The 20,923-nt window shown below is 46.3% G+C and overlaps 1 protein-coding gene across 1 annotated transcript in view; it reads left to right on the forward strand.

Annotated features, from left to right (window-relative positions):
• GLP2R (glucagon-like peptide 2 receptor) overlaps positions 1-20,923 on the forward strand; it is a 51,242-nt gene that overhangs the window by 22,075 nt on the left and 8,244 nt on the right. The window contains exons 5-10 of the mRNA XM_012653932.1: positions 1,646-1,752; positions 4,111-4,264; positions 6,441-6,600; positions 7,614-7,674; positions 8,481-8,550; positions 16,508-16,596. Of these exons, the coding sequence (XP_012509386.1) occupies positions 1,646-1,752; positions 4,111-4,264; positions 6,441-6,600; positions 7,614-7,674; positions 8,481-8,550; positions 16,508-16,596 (641 nt within the window). The remainder of the gene's footprint in view (positions 1-1,645; positions 1,753-4,110; positions 4,265-6,440; positions 6,601-7,613; positions 7,675-8,480; positions 8,551-16,507; positions 16,597-20,923) is intronic.

Raw genomic sequence — 20,923 nt, forward strand, 5'->3', positions numbered from 1 at the left:
AGAAATGGTAAATATGAGAGTAAATATTCTTATCTCTTTTAAAACAAATTCTCAAAAGATACACAAATTTAAAGTTTTTAATGCCATACAAAATATGTTCTCTGACCACAATAGAATTAAATCAGAAATCAATTACAGAAAGATAACTGGAAAAATCTCCAATATGTTAAAACTAACAACATACTTCTAAACAGCCTACAAATCAAATAAGAATCATGAAGGAAATTAGTAAATATTTGTAACTAAATAAAAATGAAAATACAATATATCAAAAAATTTGTGATACGACTAAAGCAGTCGTGGAGAAAAATGCATAGTCTTCTTATATTAGAAAAGTGGAAAGGTATCAAGTCAATGGCCTAACTTCTACCTTAAGAAACTAGAAATGGAAAAGAGCCAATTAAACCCAAAGTAAACAGAAAAAAAGAAATAGAAAGGTAAGAATGGAAATAATTAATTAAATGGAAAACAGAAAAAAATAGGAAAGAATCAATGAAATCCAAACTTGGTTATTTAAGAAGATCAATAAATTTCATAAATCTCTAGAAAGACTAATAAAAAAAAAGAGAAAGAATTAGAAATGTGTGTGTGTGTGTGTGTGTGTGTGTGTGTGCGTTTGTGTGAGAGAGAGATCAGTCATGAACTATATCAAGAGTGAGAGATGGGACATCACTACTGATCATACAGACATTAAAAGAATAATAAGGGATTTTTATAAACACCTTTCTGCCAATAATTTTTACAAGTGGGATAAAATGGACAAATTCTTTAAAAGAACAAACTACCAAAGCTCATTAAAGAGGAAATAGATAACCCAATAGCACTATATCTATTAATAAAATTGCATTGTAGTTAAAAACTCTTCCACAGAGAAAACTTAAGATTTGTTTGGCTCTGATGGTGAATTCTACCAAATGTTTAAGGACAAAATAATACCAATTCTATACAAGCTCTCCAGAAAACTGAAAAGGTGGAAATACTTCCCAACTCAGTCTAGGTGGCCATCGTTACACAGAGGCCAAGCCCAGACAAAGATGTTGCAAGAAAATAAAACTACAGACCATGAAAACAGCACAAAATTATACTTAATAACACAGAATTTCCAGCAAATTATCCTCTTTTCACAATCAGGCTATCCCAGGAATCAGAGAAAACAGTGTGCTATTTCACTGGATCTTCTTCTAAGAGGTCATCTATGAAAAGTTACTTTAGGAGAGAGATATTCAGACAGGAATCCGGCCCCATCTTCCGGAAGGAAGGACCCATAGACTCCAGGGACAGCACTCCCAGGAACAAGCAGCTTTTCCTAATTCTCAAGGCACCCTCTTGTCCTGGACACAAATCCTTCACGATATTGTGACTCTCGGTGTATCAGTGCTGGGCTGTGTCCTAGCCCTGGGGGCGAGGCCCACCGTGGATGCTTCACTCATTGAGGACCCTTGGCCTCCGAGATGTGCCAGACAGCAGTCTGTGCTACCTTACTCAGGTGTCAACAGGGCAGGGAGGGAAAGGTTTAAAAATAGGTTTAGGGGACAGGACACGTCTCGATCCATGCCTAGGCCTTGGTTGCCTTGGGCATGGAGCTGCGGCTTGTGGGTCACAGCCCACGACTCGGTGGTCATGTCTGTTCCTCCTCTGTGTGCAGGTGGATCATTATGCCTTGCTCTCAACCTTGCAGCTGATGTACACCGTGGGATACTCCTTCTCTCTCGTCTCCCTCTTCCTGGCTCTCACCCTCCTCTTGTTTCTTCGGTGAGTGGAACTTCTGCAGACACATGTTCAGGCGTGTGCAGTAGTCCCGCCTTATTTGCGGGCACGCACTCCAGGATCCCCCGTGGGTGCCTGAAAGCACAGGGAGTACCAAGCCCTATATATATACACACTATGTTTTGTCCTATACGTACATGTCTGTGATATAAGTTTAATTTATAAATTAAGCACAATAAGAAATTAACAACAATAATAAAATAGAATAATTATAACAATATACTACAATAAAAGTTAAGTGAATGTGATCACTTTCTTTCTCAAAGTACCTCATTGTACTGCACTCACCCTTCTGCTGAAGAAGGGATGGGGCAGGTCAGCGCCAGATTTCGTCATGCTACTCACAACAATGTGCAATTTAAAACTTGCGAATTGTTTATTTCTGGAATTTTCCATTTAATATTTTTGAACCATGGTTGACTGTGGGTAACTGAAACCACAGAAAGTCAAACCATAGCTCCAGGAGGGCTGACTGTGTTGTGTAATTTGCTCATTGGCTGCTTCTGGAAGGCAGTGGAAAGCTGGGCTGGGTGTGCCATGAATCCCCAGAGCTGGAAGCCGCCTGAGAGCCTCGAGTGCATCCATCCCATTTTGCAGATGGGGGAAGAAAGGGCTACCAAGTCCCAGCCAGAGGCATTGAGTCACTCCCAACCATAAAGCTGGTTCACTGCACAGCTAGAACTTGAACCCAGGACTCCTGACTGCCCTGCCTCTTTTGGGTTAGAGACTCTGTGTGCCTGGCCCTGGTCTAAATCCCTGATCACACCCATTTCTAGCACAGCCCATCCTCAGCACGACTCTGTCGGAGGCATTCTTTTTACGGAAGAGATTAGGAACCTTCCCCAAGGTACATAAGTGAGTGGAAGAGCTGGGGTTTTAATCCAGGGCCCTCGGACTCCCATTAGCCATGAAATTTAAGTGCTTACTCCTAAGCACTTTCCATGCACTTTCCATTTAAATCTCATTCTAATTCAAATTAGGATTAATTCTAATCTTGGGAAATTAACAATGTTATGGCCCCCACTTTATAGTGTGTTAACTGAAATATGAAGGCAGGAAGTAACTTGCCCAGGACAAAACAGCAGGTAGGTGGGTGATGGGCCGGGGCACAGCGAAGCAGTCCGGGATCTGAGCATTTCCACGCCCTTACACTGTCTGTCAGAATCCAAAGCCTGAGTGCATTTTACTAAACCCCGTTTTTAGAAATCACTCAAGTGAGGTATTTAGGGACACACTAAGAAGCCCTCCGAGGCTGTCTTTCCATCTCAGCCTGTTAGGAATACAAGTGACTATGATGTGGCAGAAGGAGCGTTTGACACAGACCCCAGAGACCTGGGCACTGCTCGCTCCAGGTCTGGTCTCATTTGACTCCTCAGTCCCAGGATGTTCCATGGCTCCTGGAGCAGGACCATGACCATCTACCCCACTGGGAACATCCACAGCCCACCAGCTGTCTGTGATCTCCGCCTTCCATGCACCTTCCCAAAGTCCCAGAACCAAGCCAGGAGGAAGAAACGCCAGCTGGGCCTGGGTCCACTGAATGTCTGTTTTACCAGCAAGGCCAGTCACTGCCCTTGAATAGCCCCTAGTCTAGTTAGGGAGGAGGAGGCATAAGTCATAAAATGCAAGGACCAGTCTCAGTCCTTTTTGGAAATTAAAAACATAATAATAACTCTAAAGCAAAGTAGGACAGGGAATGTGCTGGAAGAGTGCTTTCGGCTAGTGAAACCAAGGATGCAGAGTGTCACATCAGCCGGTGTGACAAAGAGCCTGCAGGAGACTGTGGTGAGTGAGGGAGAGGTGATGGGAGCTGACATTTTTCTGAACACTTATTATGTGCACTTTACGCAGATTGAGCGATTTAATCATCCCACAACCCTTTGAGGTAAGTGCTCTTGTTCTCAGAGGCGGCAGAGCTTGGAGAGCTGTACTCTGGCCTCAGAGTTCCTGGTCTGGGTCTCAGCCCCACCGCTTACTGCTCTGGGACTTTGGGCAGGTGGCTTAATCCTTCTGCTTCAATTCACTTATTTATAAAATCAGGATGATAATAGTGCCTACTCCTCCAGTGGTGGGCAGGAGCAAGGATACCCACAGGTACATGCACAGGTAAATGGCCTGGCATGCTGAACAGATTGTACAGGCGATAGCTGTTATTACCCCCATTTTGCAGATGAGGGAAATGAGGCACAGAGAAGTAAGATCACAAAACCCAGTGGTCCAGCTCTGGAACCTACACTGCAAAGCTCTGTATTTAGTGGTAGATACACAAGCATGACAGGCAGAGACCTGCTGGTCTGAGCCATTCTTCCCTGAGTGAAGGAATTCGGTTTTCTCCTTACACAGAAAACTCCACTGTACACGCAACTACATCCACATGAACTTGTTTGCTTCTTTCATCCTGAGAGCTGTGGCCGTGCTGGTGAAGGACGTCGTCTTCTACAACTCTTACTCCAAGAGGCCCGACAATGAGGACGGGTGGATGTCCTACCTGTCGGAGGTAAGCCCCTTCCCCACCACTTACATTGGCTCTCCCAGACAGTGGGTCAGCCCTGGGAGCCAAAGGCAGGTGAGGCTGCAGAGGGGATGAGGAGGTAAAGGGGTGTCCAAGACTTCTGGCTAGAGAGGCAGCACATGACTTAACAAAACCACCACCTCCCAAGAGCGGGCCAGATGAAGGAGACGCTGCAGAAAGGTTCACCGTGGCCACTGTATATCCTTGTGGGGGAAATTTCTTCATTTTCTAGCAAAAGAATTGGACTAGATCAACCTTTTTAACAATTACGGTTGATCCTCTGTATCCATGGGTTTCACCTCTGTGGATTCAACCAACCTCAGATAGAAAGCATTTGGGGAGAAATGAAAAGGATGACTGCATCTGTACCGAGCATGAACAGGCTTTCCCCCCTCGTCATTATTCACTAAACAATTCAGTTTAACATCTATTTACATTGTATTCTGCATTATAAGGAATCTAAAGATGGGGGTTTAAAGTATACAGGAGAATGTGTGTAGGTTATATGCAAATACGACACCATTTTTTATCAGGGACTTGAGCATCTGTGGATTTTGGTCTCCGAGAGGGTCCTAGAACCAATCCCCCAAGGATACTGTGGGACAACTGTACTATTTCTTTTATAGCAGCAAATCATTTCCACATTGAACTTTGCATCTATTGAGATGGTTTTTCCTTTATCTTACTAATAACACAATAACCTGTTAAACTAACCTTGCATTCCTGGAATAAATCCAACTAGGTTTTGATATATTATTCTTTCTCCCACATTGCTGAATTCAGTATGCTAATGCTATGTTTTATTTAGCATTTCTTCTTTTATATTCATGAGAAAAATTGGCCTGTAGATTCCCTTTCTTGTAATGCCTTTGTTGGGTTCGGATATCAAATTTGTGCTGACCTCTTAAAAAAATTCAAACTACTTACAAGTGAGAACGTGCGATATTTGTCTGGGGAGGTTTTTTGTTTATTTTTATTTTGTTTGCTACTTATTATTTGACTATTGCGTCCTATTCATTCTCTCCAATTTTACTCAATGAAACTCCCATTAAAAATCTGAAAATGTAAAAAAAAAAAATTGGAACTAGTTCCCCGTTTCACTATTCTCTGGAAGGATTTGTTAAGAATGGTCTTATTTCTTTCTTAAGTATTTGATAGATTATGCCAGTGAGACCATTTGGACCCAGAGTCTTCTTTATTGGAATGTTTCAAATTGTGGATTAAATATGGATATTACATTTCGATTTTCTATTTCTTCTGGCCAGCTGTAGTAACAAGTTTCTCTAGGCATTTGTCTATTTCATCTAACTTTTCAAATGTATTGGCATTATTTTGTTCATGATGTTCTCTTCAGGCCTTTTGGAGTCCACTGGGTCTGGAATGGTGCTCGCACCGTCATTCCCGAGACTGATGCATTCTATCTCTGCTCCCTTTCTTTCACCCCTTGCTCATCCTTGCCAGAAGTTTCTCAATTATATCGAACTTTCCAAAGAACAGACTTTTGACCTTGTCGATCCTCTTTAATCTGTGTTCTCTATTTCATTAATTTCTGCTTTTATTTCCTCTTATGTACTTTCTTTGGGTTTAATTTGCTATTTTTTTCTAACTTTTTTGACATAATGCTTAATATAATTGAATTTTAGCCTTTTTTCTTTTTCGATAAATGCATTTAAGGTTATAAGTTTCATTCTAGGCTCGGCATTAGCTGCGTACCACAAGTTTGAGTATGCAGTATTTTTCTTACATTCAGTTAGGAAATAATTTCTAGATTCTCTTATAATTTCTTCTTTGATTTACGGGTTACTTAGAAATCTATTTCCTGATTGCTAATGATATTAAGATGTTTTTAGTAATTGAACTGCGGTTGGGGAATATACTGTTTAGTGTTTCCGTTAGAGCAGTTGCTGATGATGAATTTTCTCTGTTTTTGTTTGTCTAAAAATGTCTAAAATGTTAAGGAAGAGGCTGATCTTTAAAGCCCGTGTGAAGCCCTCCTTCCTTCACGTGCTGATGTTGTTGCCACCTCTCTGAGATGGCCAGCAAGGGTCTGGGAGAGAGGGGAGCAGAGAGGGAGGGGTTGTGCTGGGGGCGGTCCTTTTCCACCCACCTGGGCAGATGCTGGGAAAGCCGGACTTGCCCTCAGCTGTTCGGTCCCCTGCAGATATCGACCTCCTGCCGCTCGGTCCAGGTTCTCCTGCATTACTTCGTGGGCGCCAATCACTCATGGCTGCTGGTCGAAGGCCTTTACCTGCATGCGCTGCTGGAGCCCACGGTGCTCCCTTCAAGGCGCCTGTGGCCCAGATACCTGCTGGTGGGTTGGGGTGAGTGACCTGACCCCTGGCCTCCTCTCCTGGGGACCCATCAGAATGTGGGAGCCTGATAGAGCATTTGGCTAGAGTTAGAAACCTAACTGGAGGGTGGCTTATGGGACAGATAAGTCCTCGAGGTCAAGAGGCTCTGAAGAGAAGTGTGTGTATGTGTATGTGCACATGTGTGCTAGAGTGCGGGAGGCCCCATGTACACATTTGAAAATTGAGAAGTTCTTTGGTGGAATTGGATGACCTTCCTCCTACCCTGTACCCAGATGTATTTGTTTGGGATGCCACAATGCAATTCCTGTGTAATTGAAATGACGGACATTACTTAGTCATAATTCTGGGGGCTGGGAAGTCCCACAAGGTTGGGTTCTGGGAAGGGCTCTCTTCCTGGCTTGCAGGCGGCTGCCTTCTTGCTGTATTCTCACACGGTGATGGGCCAGAGAAGGCGAGCTCTCTGGTCTCTTTTTATAAGGACACTAATCCTGTCATAAGGACCCTGCTCCCATGACCTCATCTAAACCTAATTACCTCCAAAGGCCCTACCTCCATTGGGTAGGGTTTTAACATACGAATTTTTGGAGGGCACAACATTTAATCCATAATACTTAGTGTTCAAGATGAATTTCTTTGATTTACAAAAAAAATATACGACCAAGAGTATCCAGATCTGAAGCCCCTCCTTCCACAAACTCTTAGAGAATTTGATGCTACAGGATTCAGAGGAAAAAACCTGGGCCCACCCACCATTCAGGACGTTTTGGTTAATGCCTTTACTCTACACTGCTTTGTGACAAGTGGTGAGTCCCTTCTCTCTGAGTCCTGGTTTCTCAGATGTTAAAACAACAGACGGGCCCTGTCCTGCCATAGGTCTCTCCAACTCTAAAGATCCACAAATCTATGATGTTTGAGTTTGTACAAGTTTAACCTCCTGTGCTCGGCCCCATCAGGTTGTGGTGGGAGGCAGGTGGGTTTGGCCAACCAGCTTCTAACTACATTTTCCCGTGTTTTCTCCCCAGCCTTCCCTGTGCTCTTTGTTGTCCCCTGGGGTATTGCCCGTGCACACCTGGAGAACACAGGGTAGGTAATTCACCTGGTTTTACTCTTCCACGAGCCAGTAATTCCCAGATCTGCCCAAATATAAGGAATTACACCATCTTCCCAAAGAAAATATCCATCCCCTATCATCGTGGCCCTCTAGAATATACTTAGGAATATAGAGAAATAATCAACGATCTTATGGTAATTCCTTTATTACTTTAGCTACATAAGCAAATTAGCACAAAGATGCTGTCTAGGTTAGCTGCAGCCCTTTGTATGTAAGGACACAAACATAGGCATGGTCATTGCAGCACTGGTCACAGTGAGGAAAGAAAAAAGAAAAATAAACAAGCAAACAAACAAACCCAGAATGCCCACCAACATGGGAATCATGGAACAAATGCGGCACACCTATATCACAGAATGTTATGAGACTACTAGAAGAAAAACCAAGTTCCTTCTTCACAGGGACTCTTAGGGACTGAACCTCAGCAGTGTATTTGAAGCCTGTTGCTGAATAATTATTGTATGGTCCCACTGTTTGCCTCCAAATAAAGCCACCCACAAAACCACTATGTAATTAAGGATTTGTGTTTGTATGAACATGGAGAAAAATGTGGAAGGATGTGCACACCAGGCTGTTAACACTGAAGACAGCTTACTGGCGAGAAAAGTCAACAGTACCAGTACTGACAAAGGAGTTTAGTCCTCTCTTCCACCTCCCCCACCCCAGAGGGAAACAAGGCTGGAGCGCGGGCATCCTTCTCCCAGAGGGCACGAGACCCTGACATTGAACCTCCTCTCGGTTCTTAAATCTTCTTCTCCCTCCCACTCTTTGCCCTCAGGTGTTGGGCCACAAATGGGAACAAGACAGTCTGGTGGATCATCCGAGGACCCCTGCTGCTTTGCGTGACAGTAAGGACCATCCCACCCACCTTTTTTGCCTCTGAGCTCAGCAGCTGTGGGAAACACTCCCCTAACCCTATCCCTCAAACTCTCCGATCCTTTGAGAAGGAGAAGCTGAACTGAGAGCAGTTTCTGCTGAATGAGAAAAAGTTAGAAGCTTGTCTTTGCTCTGGTTCAGGATCTAAATTCAGAGTCACATTGTAAGCCTTCTTCCCTCTGGGTCTCCAAACTGTGCACAGAGACCTGCAGTCAGCTCTGTGGTCCTGTATTGAAGGGCTGCGATGTGGGCAAGGCCCTGGAGATCCAGGTGCCTTCTGTGATTGAGGAGCCCAGCGACAGCAGGACTGATGCCTTAACACCATTAGCAGGAGGGAGGAAGAGACTAAGGGAACTTCCTTCACAGGAGGAAAACATGTGGTCAGTATCACCCAAAGCAGGGATGGGGCTAGAATTGAGACATAGATGCCACTCTGAGACCTTAAGGAGGAAGGGCCTTTCATTGTTTTGGCCCAGAATATTTGGGATGCGCAAGGGTGGCTGGCTTAGAATCAAAAAGCCCCTTTAGATGACAGAATGTGAGAATGAAATCTGTCAAAGAAGCTTGAGGGAAGAAGCAGAGAGTTAGCGGATGGTGGGACAGGTTAGCAGGATCCAGGAGGGAGGCAGAAAGTCTTCCTGCCTAGACATAGCACCCCCTTCTCCAGCGCCCACCAGGTGCCAGGCACCGTGTTCCATGCTCTGCCCACCCTCTTCTCCAAGGGGTTGCTAAACGATCTGTTTTTGCCATTTCATGTAAATAATCTGGTGTTCGTGGTGTTGTGGAAGAAAAAGGCCAGTTTTTATAAAAGACTGTCAATATTTGTCAATAACAGAAGGCAGCATTCTGTTCAGACCTGGGTGTGACCTGGAGGGAAAAATGTTCATAGAAATGGCAGGAAAATGAAGACCTTGGAGAGGCCCTTGATCGTGGGGGCTGCGTCATGTCTAGTCTGTAAGTTGGCCTGGACGCAACTGTCACTGGACCGTCAGTGGAGGGCAAATGTTCCAGATGAAGTCTGGGCACACACACCCCACACATGGCACTGCGAGCCCCGCCTCAGTCGCCTCCACCTCTCCACAACCCTCCCCTCCCAGCCACACTGCCCAGCCAGGGTCTCAGCGCCCACCCCTTGCCCAGGCACCTCCACCAGGCCCTGTAACATTTATTGAGCACCTCCTACATACCGGCTCCATTTCTAAGTGCTTTGTGTGTACAAACTCATTGAATCTTCCCAACCAAACTATGAGGTGGTTGCTGTTATTCTTATGTTTAGTTTATTGGCAAGTACAGTGAGAAGATGAGTAGTTACTTTCCTAAAGTCATAGAACCAGTCACTGGGAGCTGGATCTCAGCCCAAAGAGCCTGGCTGGGTGGCAGCTGGCACCTGCAACCATAACACTGCGTTGCTGCTCAAATAATGTCTATTGTCTCCAGCCCCTGTGCCTGGATTACTGGCTGCTGTGGGCCCTCTCACACCGTAGCAGCGTGGTTCAGACACCCCTCTGGTTCCAACTCCTCCCCTCTGCCATCTTAGCCACCTGCTGACCTAGTCCTCATCTTTGAAGTCTTGAGTTGAGCATCGACCTCCCTGTGCTACTGTACCTGGGCACGCACCCCAAGAAGCAGAAATGGTCACACCCTCCTTCAGTCCTTCCTGGGTCCTGCTCTAGCTCCAGCAAACTTCATTTCAAGTATTTGTTTAAAGCCTGTTTACTGCCACTGTGTGCCCCATGTTCTATTCATCCTGGCAGTCAGCTCAAGCCTATGGTAGGTCCTTGATAAACTTACTCAGTGGATACTTGGGACCCACACTTCAGGCCCCAGAAAGTTCTTGCTCACCAAGCAGAAGGAAGTAGGATGGAGGCCAGCAGCCAACCCTAGGATGGAGTTCAGGCTTGGTCTAGCTGGACCCTTAGTGTTTACCTTGCAGTTTTCTAGAAGCTACATTAATGGCTCTCAAACTGGGTTGCTCCTGGAATCACCTAAGTATCTTCAAAAATTCTTTTTGCTGGAGTCCCACCTCCAGACATTTGTGTTTCATTGATCTCAGGAGTGGCCTGGGGATTCTAACATGCAGGCAGGGGTGAAAAGCATGTTGTTACATCCTCGCTATTCAAAGAGTGGTCCTTGGACCAGGAGCACCAGCATCACCTGAGCACTTGTTATAAATGCATGTTCTCAGGCCCCACCCTCTAGACCTACTGAATCAGGACCTGCACTGTAACGAGATCCCTAGACTTTGGAAGCTCATCAAAGTTGGTGAAGCTCTTTGTCTACACCTGTGGCTCTTAACACTGGCTGCACATTAGAAACACCATGGTGGCTCGTACCCCAGACCAATGACATCAGCAATTCTGAGATTGTGGCCCAGGAACTTATAGTTTAAAAGCTCTCAAATAATTCTGATGGACACTCAGGACTGGAACCCCCGCTCTGGACCCTGACACTTTGGCCTTCCATGGTTGGCTGCCCCGAATGCTAGTTTTTCCTGGTGCTTCCTAGTTCCTAGAGTGACACTCTTCTCCTAGCATGACGAGAGAATGTGCTCTATCTTCTAGCATTGGTAAAGCAACCTGAGACACTCTGGGCCAGACAGTGGCTGCACATTAGAACAACCTGGGGAAGTTTAAAAAAATACCCAGCCTGGACTCCACCCAGACTAATGGAATCAAAACCTCTGCCACGTAGAGCTTTCTTAGCACTGGACTCTCATTTACCCACTGTTTTGCACCTTTGTTCAGCATTCGTTGAGTACCTTCCCTGTGCTTGGTTTGTTCTAGGTCCTCTCAGTTTCTATCCTTGGGGAATTCGGAATGTCATAATTATCATTCTGAGACTCATCAGATTGTGACTGAACCAATATCTACCTTCATGTTTGGTCATTTGACCAATTTTGCAGTTTTCCGCTGATCTGAATAGACATAACCCCAACTCTAAAAGAGAATTCCTTAACCCACAACATGGAAGGAGCCTGGCTCCCTGAATGACCGCGTGGAGCAGAGCTGCCCCCACTGCACTAGACTGTGACATAAGCAAAAAAATAAACTTTTATTGTGTTAAGGAAAAAAAAATTCTTTGACCCCCACATATATTCAATTTAAACCGAAGTACCAAAAAGTAACATGTTATAATAATCAAAATTGAGCTGGTAGCACTTGGCATTTTAGGGTACTTAACAGTTTTTTTTTTATCTTGGCCAAAGTTGAGCCTGGGTCCTGTTTTGGGGAACACGGGGCAGAAGCCTCTGTAGAAAAGGCAACTGTCCATGGAGAGCAGAGCACTGGGACCAAGGAGAGTCTCTTGCCCCGGATTCAGGCTCCCTGGTGGGCATCCCCAGTTCCCACAGTCAGGTCTCTCCTGTGACTCCCTCAGCTGGGCCTGCATTTGCTGATCAGCATCTGGGTTGGTGTGAACGTATATCATTCTGGATTTCCAGACACATCCGCAGACTTTATTGGCTACAAGGTTTCCTATGTTTCAGAAATGCCCACAGTGTGACAACCTAAAGAATCCAGATGCTCTTTGGGTCTTTCACTATGCACAGAAATTGGAGAATTACCACTTCTTTATTTGCGTAAGACTTCACAACTTAGATTAACCTGTCACTCCTGTAATGGGTGTACCTTTAGGGTTGAATCATATTGGAACGTGGTATATTCTTACATCCTAGTCTCCCCTATCGCCAATGGAATATCAGTAAGGTCTTGATTAGTCCTTTTCAAGGACAGCCTTACGAAATCATTACACTGTGCAAGGTCATTCTATTCCTGTCCTGCTCCCTGCAGATAACAGACTGTCCAGATTGAGCACGCAGTTGAATGGCTTTTTTGAGCTAACAAATTGAATGAACCATCTGTTGAATTTATGAAGTCATAAAGTCAAAAGCCTTCATTTATTTTTGTTAAATCTCTTTTGATAGCCCCAGAACTTGGCAGAGAAACTGGTGGAATTAGTCTTCACTAGCCTTGTCCCTCTTTAGGGCCTCTGCCTCACCAGGAACTCAGAGGCTTTCTGCTGCTCCAGACTTCCCAAGACAGCTCCTCATTTGCCATACTCTCCTCTTCTGAAGAATGGAAATCTCCCTATATCCTGAATTTTCCCACCCCATCAAAACTTACCTTTGCTGCACCCCATCACCTGCTTTCCATGGTGAAAGCAAGGCAGATAATAGGTAATTATTGAAGTCTTCATTGTTGTAAAAATGAGTGAATGAATGAATGAATGAAAGGGCTCCCTCCCTCCTTTCTTAGTCATTTCTTACCTTCTACGGGACATGTGCCTTTCAGCAGGGCTCTTGGGGAGGGAGTGTTGGGACCCAAAGGAGTAGCTCTCAGAGTAGGCATGTTAGTTCACATGGCAAGCCAGAGGAGGAGGGGCTTTGGGGCCGATTCAAGAGTTTAAGGGTAGATGAAGCCTACCCCTGAGCTCTTGCCATGCTAGCAATCACCTCTGTCAACCTGTAGGCTCAGATCTGTGCACAGAAGCTGGAGTGCCAAAAAAGTGTCACCAAAACATCTGAGAATGCATCTGTACCCTCTAGAGCCTGGAAGGGAGCCTTATATATTTGGGGTCCTATGTGCCTCGCGTCTGGTCACAGAATCCTAGAAAAGTTGGCTGGGTTCTTGAAAAATTTCTTCTTTCAGCCCCTTTCCTGCTCGTGTACAAATGAAGAACAGCACCATCCAAATGTGATCGCTGACTCTTGTCTTCCTGGAAGCCCAGCCGAGCAGAGGCTCCATGGTAACCGGGCTGGTGTTTCATCCACGGCAGTGAGGAAGTGCTTCTCCCATATGGCCCATTAGTTGATGCCCATTTTCTCTTGTCTGGTCTCTGGAAGACACAAAGAACAGCAAATCAACATGCCTCTCATCTCATTACAGCCCGTCATTTCCTAGGTGACAGTCCTAATTGAAATTAATTTGCTGAAATATGTGCCTTTCCCTGTTAAGCTTACTCTGTAAGAAAAATGCCTGTGTTCAACACATCCCTAAGCCAAGGACACAACGTTTTCTTTTTATGATGAAACGCAGATATCCCATTAAAAGGGATAAATTACTTGGTTACATTTAGTTTGTATTTAAATTTTCTGTTACTAAATATTCTTTGGCCGAGAACGTCCATCATTCCTGCTGGTTTACAGATTGGGTAAAGAGCTCCTCGCCTGAAACTAGGCTTTTGGCACTGGGCATTGACTCTCACGAGGCCAATAAAGCAAGTAGTAACAGGTACATATTGGATTCTACAGCTCATGTTTCAATATGTAGCTAAAGGATTTTATTTCTAGACAGGGACATTATTACTGTGCTGGCTCAGTATCTCTAGAGACTTTATTCCATGAATTGTAACCTGATCGCCCTCTCTGTTAACTCTTTCTCATTTGCATATGAAGGGACATTTTTAGGTCTTTTCAGCCTCAAAAACATTTGCAACCCAAAACCTCTTCCAGCCCTGCAAATAAAAGTGGGGAGCCGGCACAGTGGCTCATACCTGTAATCTGAGCACTTTGGGAGGCTGAGACAGGAGGATGGCTTGAGCCCAGGAGCTTGAGACCAACCTGGGCAACATAGTAAGATCCTGTCTCTACAAAAAATAAAATAAAAATTAGCTGGGCATGGTAGTGTGTAGCTACAGTCCCGGCTACTTGGGAGGCTGAGGCGGGAGGATCGCTTGAGCCTGGGAGTTCGAGGCTGCAGTGAGCCATGATCGCACCACTGCACACCAGCCTGAGTGACTGAGCGAGACTCTATCTCTAAAAAGAAAATTAAAAAAAAAAGTGGGGAGACATTACCTCCATTGTGTATCCCTTGTCAACACTGTTCTATCACTGTGCTTCCCTTCACAGCCAAGCCTCTTAGAGGTTGTCTACACTGTCTCTCCTCTTCACATTGCATTCACAGAACAAAGCTTTGGAATCCGGCTTGTGCTCTCACCTCTGCACTGCAGCTTCTCTCGGTGAACTCCTTGTTGCTAAATGCAGTCTTGTTTAAATTCTGTGTAGCATTTAAACTTTAAAATTCTTCTATTCGTGGGCTTTCAGGATGCCCCTTCCATGTGGTTCATCCGAACAGCCCTACAGCTATCCCTTCTCTCTATCCTTGCTCTCTCCTCTTCCTCCACCTTTCCCTTCGCCACGGGGTGATTCTCTCAACCCTCTTTTTCTCCTGGTCTACACAGTCTCCTCGGATAACCTCGCCTACTCCAACAGCTTCATGCTCTGGCTGGCATCTCTCTGCTGAGGTCCAGACACAACATCTAACTGCCGTGGGACATCTCCTGTGTTCAAAACCACTGGATCTGGCCTGCACCCACCGCCCATCCGGCTCTTCCTCCTCCAGGTGTTCCCGCTCTTGTTGGACGGCGCTGCCACACTTCAGATCTGCCAGGAAACGTTAGGGGCATCTTTGACCTCACAATGAACCAGCAACGAAGATCGGTTGACTCAAACTGGATCGTTTCAAATATGTCACTTCCTCTCTGTCACTGGAGCACCAGGGCTGCTACTTGAGTTCACCTCTCCGTCTTCCACCCCCAGGAACTCTGAAACTACCTCCTGAGCCCTCCTCCAGCCGTGCCCTCTCAAATCCATTCTCCACACCTGCTGCTAAAATGATCTTTCTGAAATGCAAGGGTGCAAATCTGATCAGGTCACTTGCCTGCTTAAAATGCATCGCCAGCTGTCCCTTGCTTTCAGAAGTGAATCCAAACTCTGTGCTTAGCATGGCCTGTGGGAACTCGTCCTCCCTCCCTCTCCACTCTCATGTCTCACAAGCCCTGTTCTCGTTCTCCAAGCCCTACCCGTGCTCACCTACTTGCTTTCCACACTTCAGGAGGCTCTTGATCTCTCATGAGGTTGCAGCCAGGGCTGCAGCCAGCGGAAGGCTTGACTAGGGCTGGAAGATCAGTCCCCGGGGTGGCGAGTGGTGCTTGTTTTTTGGCAGAAGGACTTAGTTCCCCGACGTGGGTCTCTCCACACGCTGCTTGGGTGTCATCACAACATGGTGGCCGGCTTCCCCTGGAGTGAGCAATGAGAGAGGGAGAGAGCACAGGGGGAAGCTGTCCTTTTGAGGACCTAGCTCAGAAGTCACATAGCATCACTCTCCCCATGCTCCTTCTATTAGACGCAGGTAACTGAATGTAGCTCACCTTCACAGGGGAAGGTGGGTGGTATTAAGCTCTGCCTTTTGAAAGGAGAAGCGTCAAGGAATTTTCAGACATATTTTAAATTTTCTACCAAGGCTGACAACGAAGGGCTGGATTTTCCCAGTCCATGACAGTTGTGAAAGTATTCTAGGGAGTGGAGAACGTACGCTGTCCAGTGAATTCCTTGGCAGCAATAGGACCTCAGGTCAGACACCATAGGGCTGGAGTTCATAGAAGAGAGGCAGTGGGGTTCTGTTTAAGTGAAGGGAAGGTTGTGATCATATAATCTGGGCTTAATTACCAGGTGGGTCGCCATCTAGCTGTGCAACCTGGGAATTATTCTTATCTCCTAAGTGCCTCTCTTTCCTCATTGCATTGTGGGAATAAAACCAGTTGTGGCTACCTCAAGGGGTGCGGGGGTAATGAAGATTAAATAAAAAAGTGCACGGAAAGTTCTTAGCCCCAAGCATGGCATGGTAAGTAGTCAATAAATGTCAGTTAATATTAATGACAGTGTTAACAATAATGATGTAAATGTCCATCTGCCTTTCTCAGATGGCTTTAGTAATGCGCCTCCCTGAGGCAGAAGAACAAACCAAATGACTCTCAGACTTTCAGTTCAGGACAGTGGAGATCACCACTAAGTAGTCACTCCCTCACCAGCTGACTGCCAAATTGCCCCTGGTTCACACGGATGAGGAACTGATGGTCAAGCCCAGGGCGACCTTGATATTCACAGCTGTATAGAGTCCAGCACTTACTTACCCACATCTGCTTTTTTTCAAGGTCAATTTCTTCATCTTTGTGAAAATTCTCAAGCTTCTCATTTCCAAGCTCAAAGCCCATCAAATGTGCTTCCGAGATTACAAATACAGGTGAGTGCCCGAGGTTGGGAGCAGCTGTCGGGGTATTTTGACTCCTGCTGGCTAATGTTCTGGGAAGGGGGGAGCAAGGTGCATTGGTATGTTCGTCTCCTGAGGTAAGGGTATGAGGGAGAGCCTGTCCAAAAACAGGCGTTGTAGGATTGCCTATAACTTTTGCCAATGTGAGACTTCTGCCAATGATGAGGACCTTCTGACCCCATGAAAACGAAGTAAGTGGTGAGTAGCCCAGGGTACACACATTCCCGCAGCAAGAAACTTGTAAGAATCCCCTAGAAATGGGAAAAGGAGTCTCGTATGAAGGGAAGTTTGGCAGTTCCCTTCCTTGGGAAGGATTTGAAACAACAGGATTAAAGACATATTCACAACCCAGAAGAGAATATTTGGGTATTTTTGAGACCTTAAGAAATAAGACCATAAACTTTTAGAGTTCAGGGAAATACATTCTTCACAGTGTCCCTTTCTTTGTGACTTGCCTCTGCTATGTCTCCCCTTCTTTCTGTGATGACAGCAGTCCCCATCCATAGTACATCAGATCACAGGTGTTTATTAGGTTGACATTCCTGTTAAAACAAATGAATGAATGAATGAATGACAGATAAAGGGCTCTCTCCCTCTTTTCCTAGTTATTTGTGCTTTCTATGCGGCATGTGCATTTCAGCAGGGCTCTCGTGGGGGGAGCGTAACGCACAGAGCAGTGCTAAGGGTGGCCACCCTGGTCCGCACAGCAGGCCGGAGGAGGAGGGCGTGAGTGATGATGGCCCTAGCTCTGTTTCTCACCTTTTCTAAGGCTCGACTGAGGTACTGGGAAGGGAGTTTATCCATTTATCTGACAAACATTTAACGGATGGCTACAATATGGCCAGCCCTGTGCTTGGAACAAGAGGTAAATACGATGTGGACCCTGCCCGGAGGATCCCGCATTCTACTTCCCTAAGGGCGGGGCTGTTGCTGTGGAGCAGGAGTCAGGAGGGAGGGTGCTGGCCATGACCCCAGACTCACCAACTGACCTTAGGCAAGTAGCTTGGCCACTTGACCTCCCCGGTGTGTAAAATGGGAGTGTCACGGCAGACCCATCTCCTGCTTGTGACGAGGATTCAGGAGGCTGTGGACATGGGTGGCCCAGGCTAATCAGATGTGGTGGGCAGTGTTTGCTCAGGATCCAGACCCTCAAATCCTATCTTCGTAAAACCCTCCCTCTGTGAGGTCTAGAAGGGTAAACATACCCAGTTCAGGACTGGGCAGATAAATACTATAGTTGCTAGTTGGGGCTTTGGCCAAAACATTTTGCAGAAACCTCCAGCCCTGGGGAACTGGCCTGGGCCCCAGGGAGCCACACTGTCTCTCTTGGTGCCTCCAGTCGAGCCTTCAAGTGGCTGAGCAGCCTCCTTGGCCCCTTTCCCAAGGCTCGGCCTCTCTCACTGTTCTCTGGGGATGGAGTTCCAAGGCCTGCTTTAGTCCATGATGTTTGGGTCCACTTGGGGAAGACAGTCTTCTTAGTAACCAGCTGCTGGGAAGACTAGGGGACCCCAGAAACTGGACAGAAGCTAGTGTTCCTAGGAGACAGAAACAGGGAGCAGACGATCCCAAGAGACTCAGAAGCTAAACCTTGTGCTTTGTGTCCCCAGAGTCTACCACTGGGTCCTTCCCCGTGCCCACACCCACAAGCCCCACAGCAGTTTTCCATCACAAGCATCCCCTGAAAGACGGCCAAAGTACAGCCTGTGAGCGCCACCGCTGGGTATTCTGACTCAGTAAGTGTGGGATGCACTTCTCACGGAGTCCCCCAGGGCACTCACACACAGCCAGAGTGAGGATCACTGATCAGACGCTCTAGTGAAATAACATATGGAACTTCCTGCTCGGGCCATGACAAATGTCATTGCAGCCTCAGTATTCTCTTTTCCAAGGTAGTGGTTTCCAAACTGTTCTAATCATGCAACTCTATCAGTAAAGAAATTTTGAGTATGTCCCTCATCATACATATGCGTGGTCTAATGAACACGTATACGTTATAAGATATCCCAAACATAGAACATGTAAAAGGATAGATAAAAATTAATACACTTCTATTATCTTCTATTATTATATTTTCTTGCAGTATCAAATAGATTGCCTTGCACAGCCCCAGAGTGTGCACACACAGCTGGGAGCCATCGATCTGGGGAAGGGGAGACCCTCATGGCTGCACGATGACCCAGGATGGTGTTTTGCAGGGAGGAAGAGTCACCCTGCCTGACACAGGCAATCTGCCTGGAAACTCCTTTCTCCTCCCCCCACCCTCCGCCCTCCACCGCCCTCCCCCATTCAAGGAGAAAGCTTGAAAACAGGCACCTGGGTGCATGTCTACCTGAAGGTCTCCCAGGGAGAGATGCCTCATCTTGGGGAGTTTGCCACCACCTGGGGACCCATCTGTGTTCCTGAGTGGCTGAGACTTTGGAGGGCTGACTGACACCACCTGAATTCACAAAAGGCAAATGTGTATGAACTATTCATTTTTCCACTATTCATTTTTCATGTCTGTGGAAGGTAGGGGTAGGCAAGGCATTCCTTTCTAGTGCCTGCATACCTAATCTTAACACTGGAAGACCCAGAAATCCAAAGAAGTCACTGGAATGTTGCTTGGTGACTGTGTCGTCAAAGCAGAGAAGGATGCCCAGGGGGGCCTGAGAAACCACCCCTGGCCCACCGCACACCTACCTGTTGAGGAGATTGGTTCCCGGAGACAGTGCGCCCTCTGCAGGCCAGGGTGGGATAAGTGCTGAGAACGTCGTCTGCTTTTCCTGCCCAGTTTGGCTGGCCGGTTCTGTTTACTTACTCTTTCTCCATGCAGAGTGCAATACAGTTGATTGGCTTGTACTTATTAATTAGCCAAAGGCAGGGACCTGTCTCTCAGGACATACCTAGACCACTTTATTTTACTCCCTGGTCTGGTGAATCCTACAGCATCTGTGAACTCACTTGCCCATTTTGCTAGCAATGGGCAATGCTGATTGCTAATTGCCCATTGCTGAAAGCAATGCTAATTCCTCATTTCCGGGTCCTAGGAGTGCTGCTTACTGTCACCTCCATGGGTCACCAGCATCCCTCAGCTGCTCAGCTCACACTGCCCTCTTCCACGTAGGAAGGCTGCTCCTCTTCCTCGTCCCCCTCTGTGTTTGTTTTCCCCTGAAGACCTCTGATGGCATGAGGAGGAGGGGCGACGGAGCCCAGTGCATTTCGTCCAAACTCCAGTAGGTACAGGTGGCCTCCACCAATCAGAGATTTTGAGAACTTTCAGAATGTAATGCTCATCTGGCCTCCCTCCAGGAATATATTTTAGGAAAGTTTAGATTAAACACATTTAGGCCCTGCCAAAGAGGCAAGTTGCTAAGAGCCGAAAGACTTTCTGGAGTTTTAGCCCTCGTCCCTGGGCTTCCACCATCAGGCGAGGGACGCAGCAAAGGACCCGTCTGTCTGGCTTGGAGAGAGAGGCCACGTGTGAAGAAGGAACTTCACGGTTATAAATGGGGTGAGTGATGCCCTTGGAACGTGGACAGAGACCAGCAGACTCTCAGCTCCATCTGAGTTCTCTGTCCTTTGTGGTCCTCAGCACGGAGGTGGCTCTTTCCCCCAGATAAATGGTCTTAGCTCTCCATGTGATACACAGGGCAGAACTCTTAGCGCATTTATAAAGGAGAATCATTTCTCCACATGCTAAACCCCAGTACTTTCTGAAAGGACTTTTTGGTGGGCAACATGGGGAGAAAAAGTTTTCCTCTACCCTTTAGGGCTCCTGTCTGGGCCTGAAAGTCAAACAGGCAAAGACAGATTAACAGGAGAAAAAGCAAACAAATTTATTTTGAGAGTTACGTGTGACATAGGAGCCTTCATAAGGAAATGAAGACCCAAAGAAGTGGTCTCACTTGTGTATTTTCATGCTAGGTTTGATGAAGAGTGGACAGTCATGGAGAAATATCACTGGACAAAAGGGCTGTGAGCTAATGGTAATGATCGGGGGAACCTAGCAAGGCCTGTGTGTTCAGATTCGTCCGTGTCCCTGTGTCTTCCGAAATAAGGACATTCCTTCCCTACAGGTATAAGGAGGGCATCTTTCACATGAGGGTCTTATGACCTGTTTGTTGGAGAGCTCCTTAGTATTTAGAGACGGCTCCAATAGGAAAAATCACTCTGTGGTCTGGGAAAAGATTTTTACAGGTCAAAGACCACCTGTGGTTGCCACTTTGCAACCTCTGAGCCAGAGGGCTTTAAAAACACTTCATTCATTCATTCATTCAATTCACAGGTCAAAGACCACCTGTGGTTGCCACTTTGCAACCTC

The sequence above is a fragment of the Propithecus coquereli genome, unplaced genomic scaffold (assembly GCF_000956105.1).
Source record: "Propithecus coquereli isolate 6110/MARCELLA unplaced genomic scaffold, Pcoq_1.0 Scaffold435, whole genome shotgun sequence".
Taxonomy (NCBI): domain Eukaryota; kingdom Metazoa; phylum Chordata; class Mammalia; order Primates; family Indriidae; genus Propithecus; species Propithecus coquereli.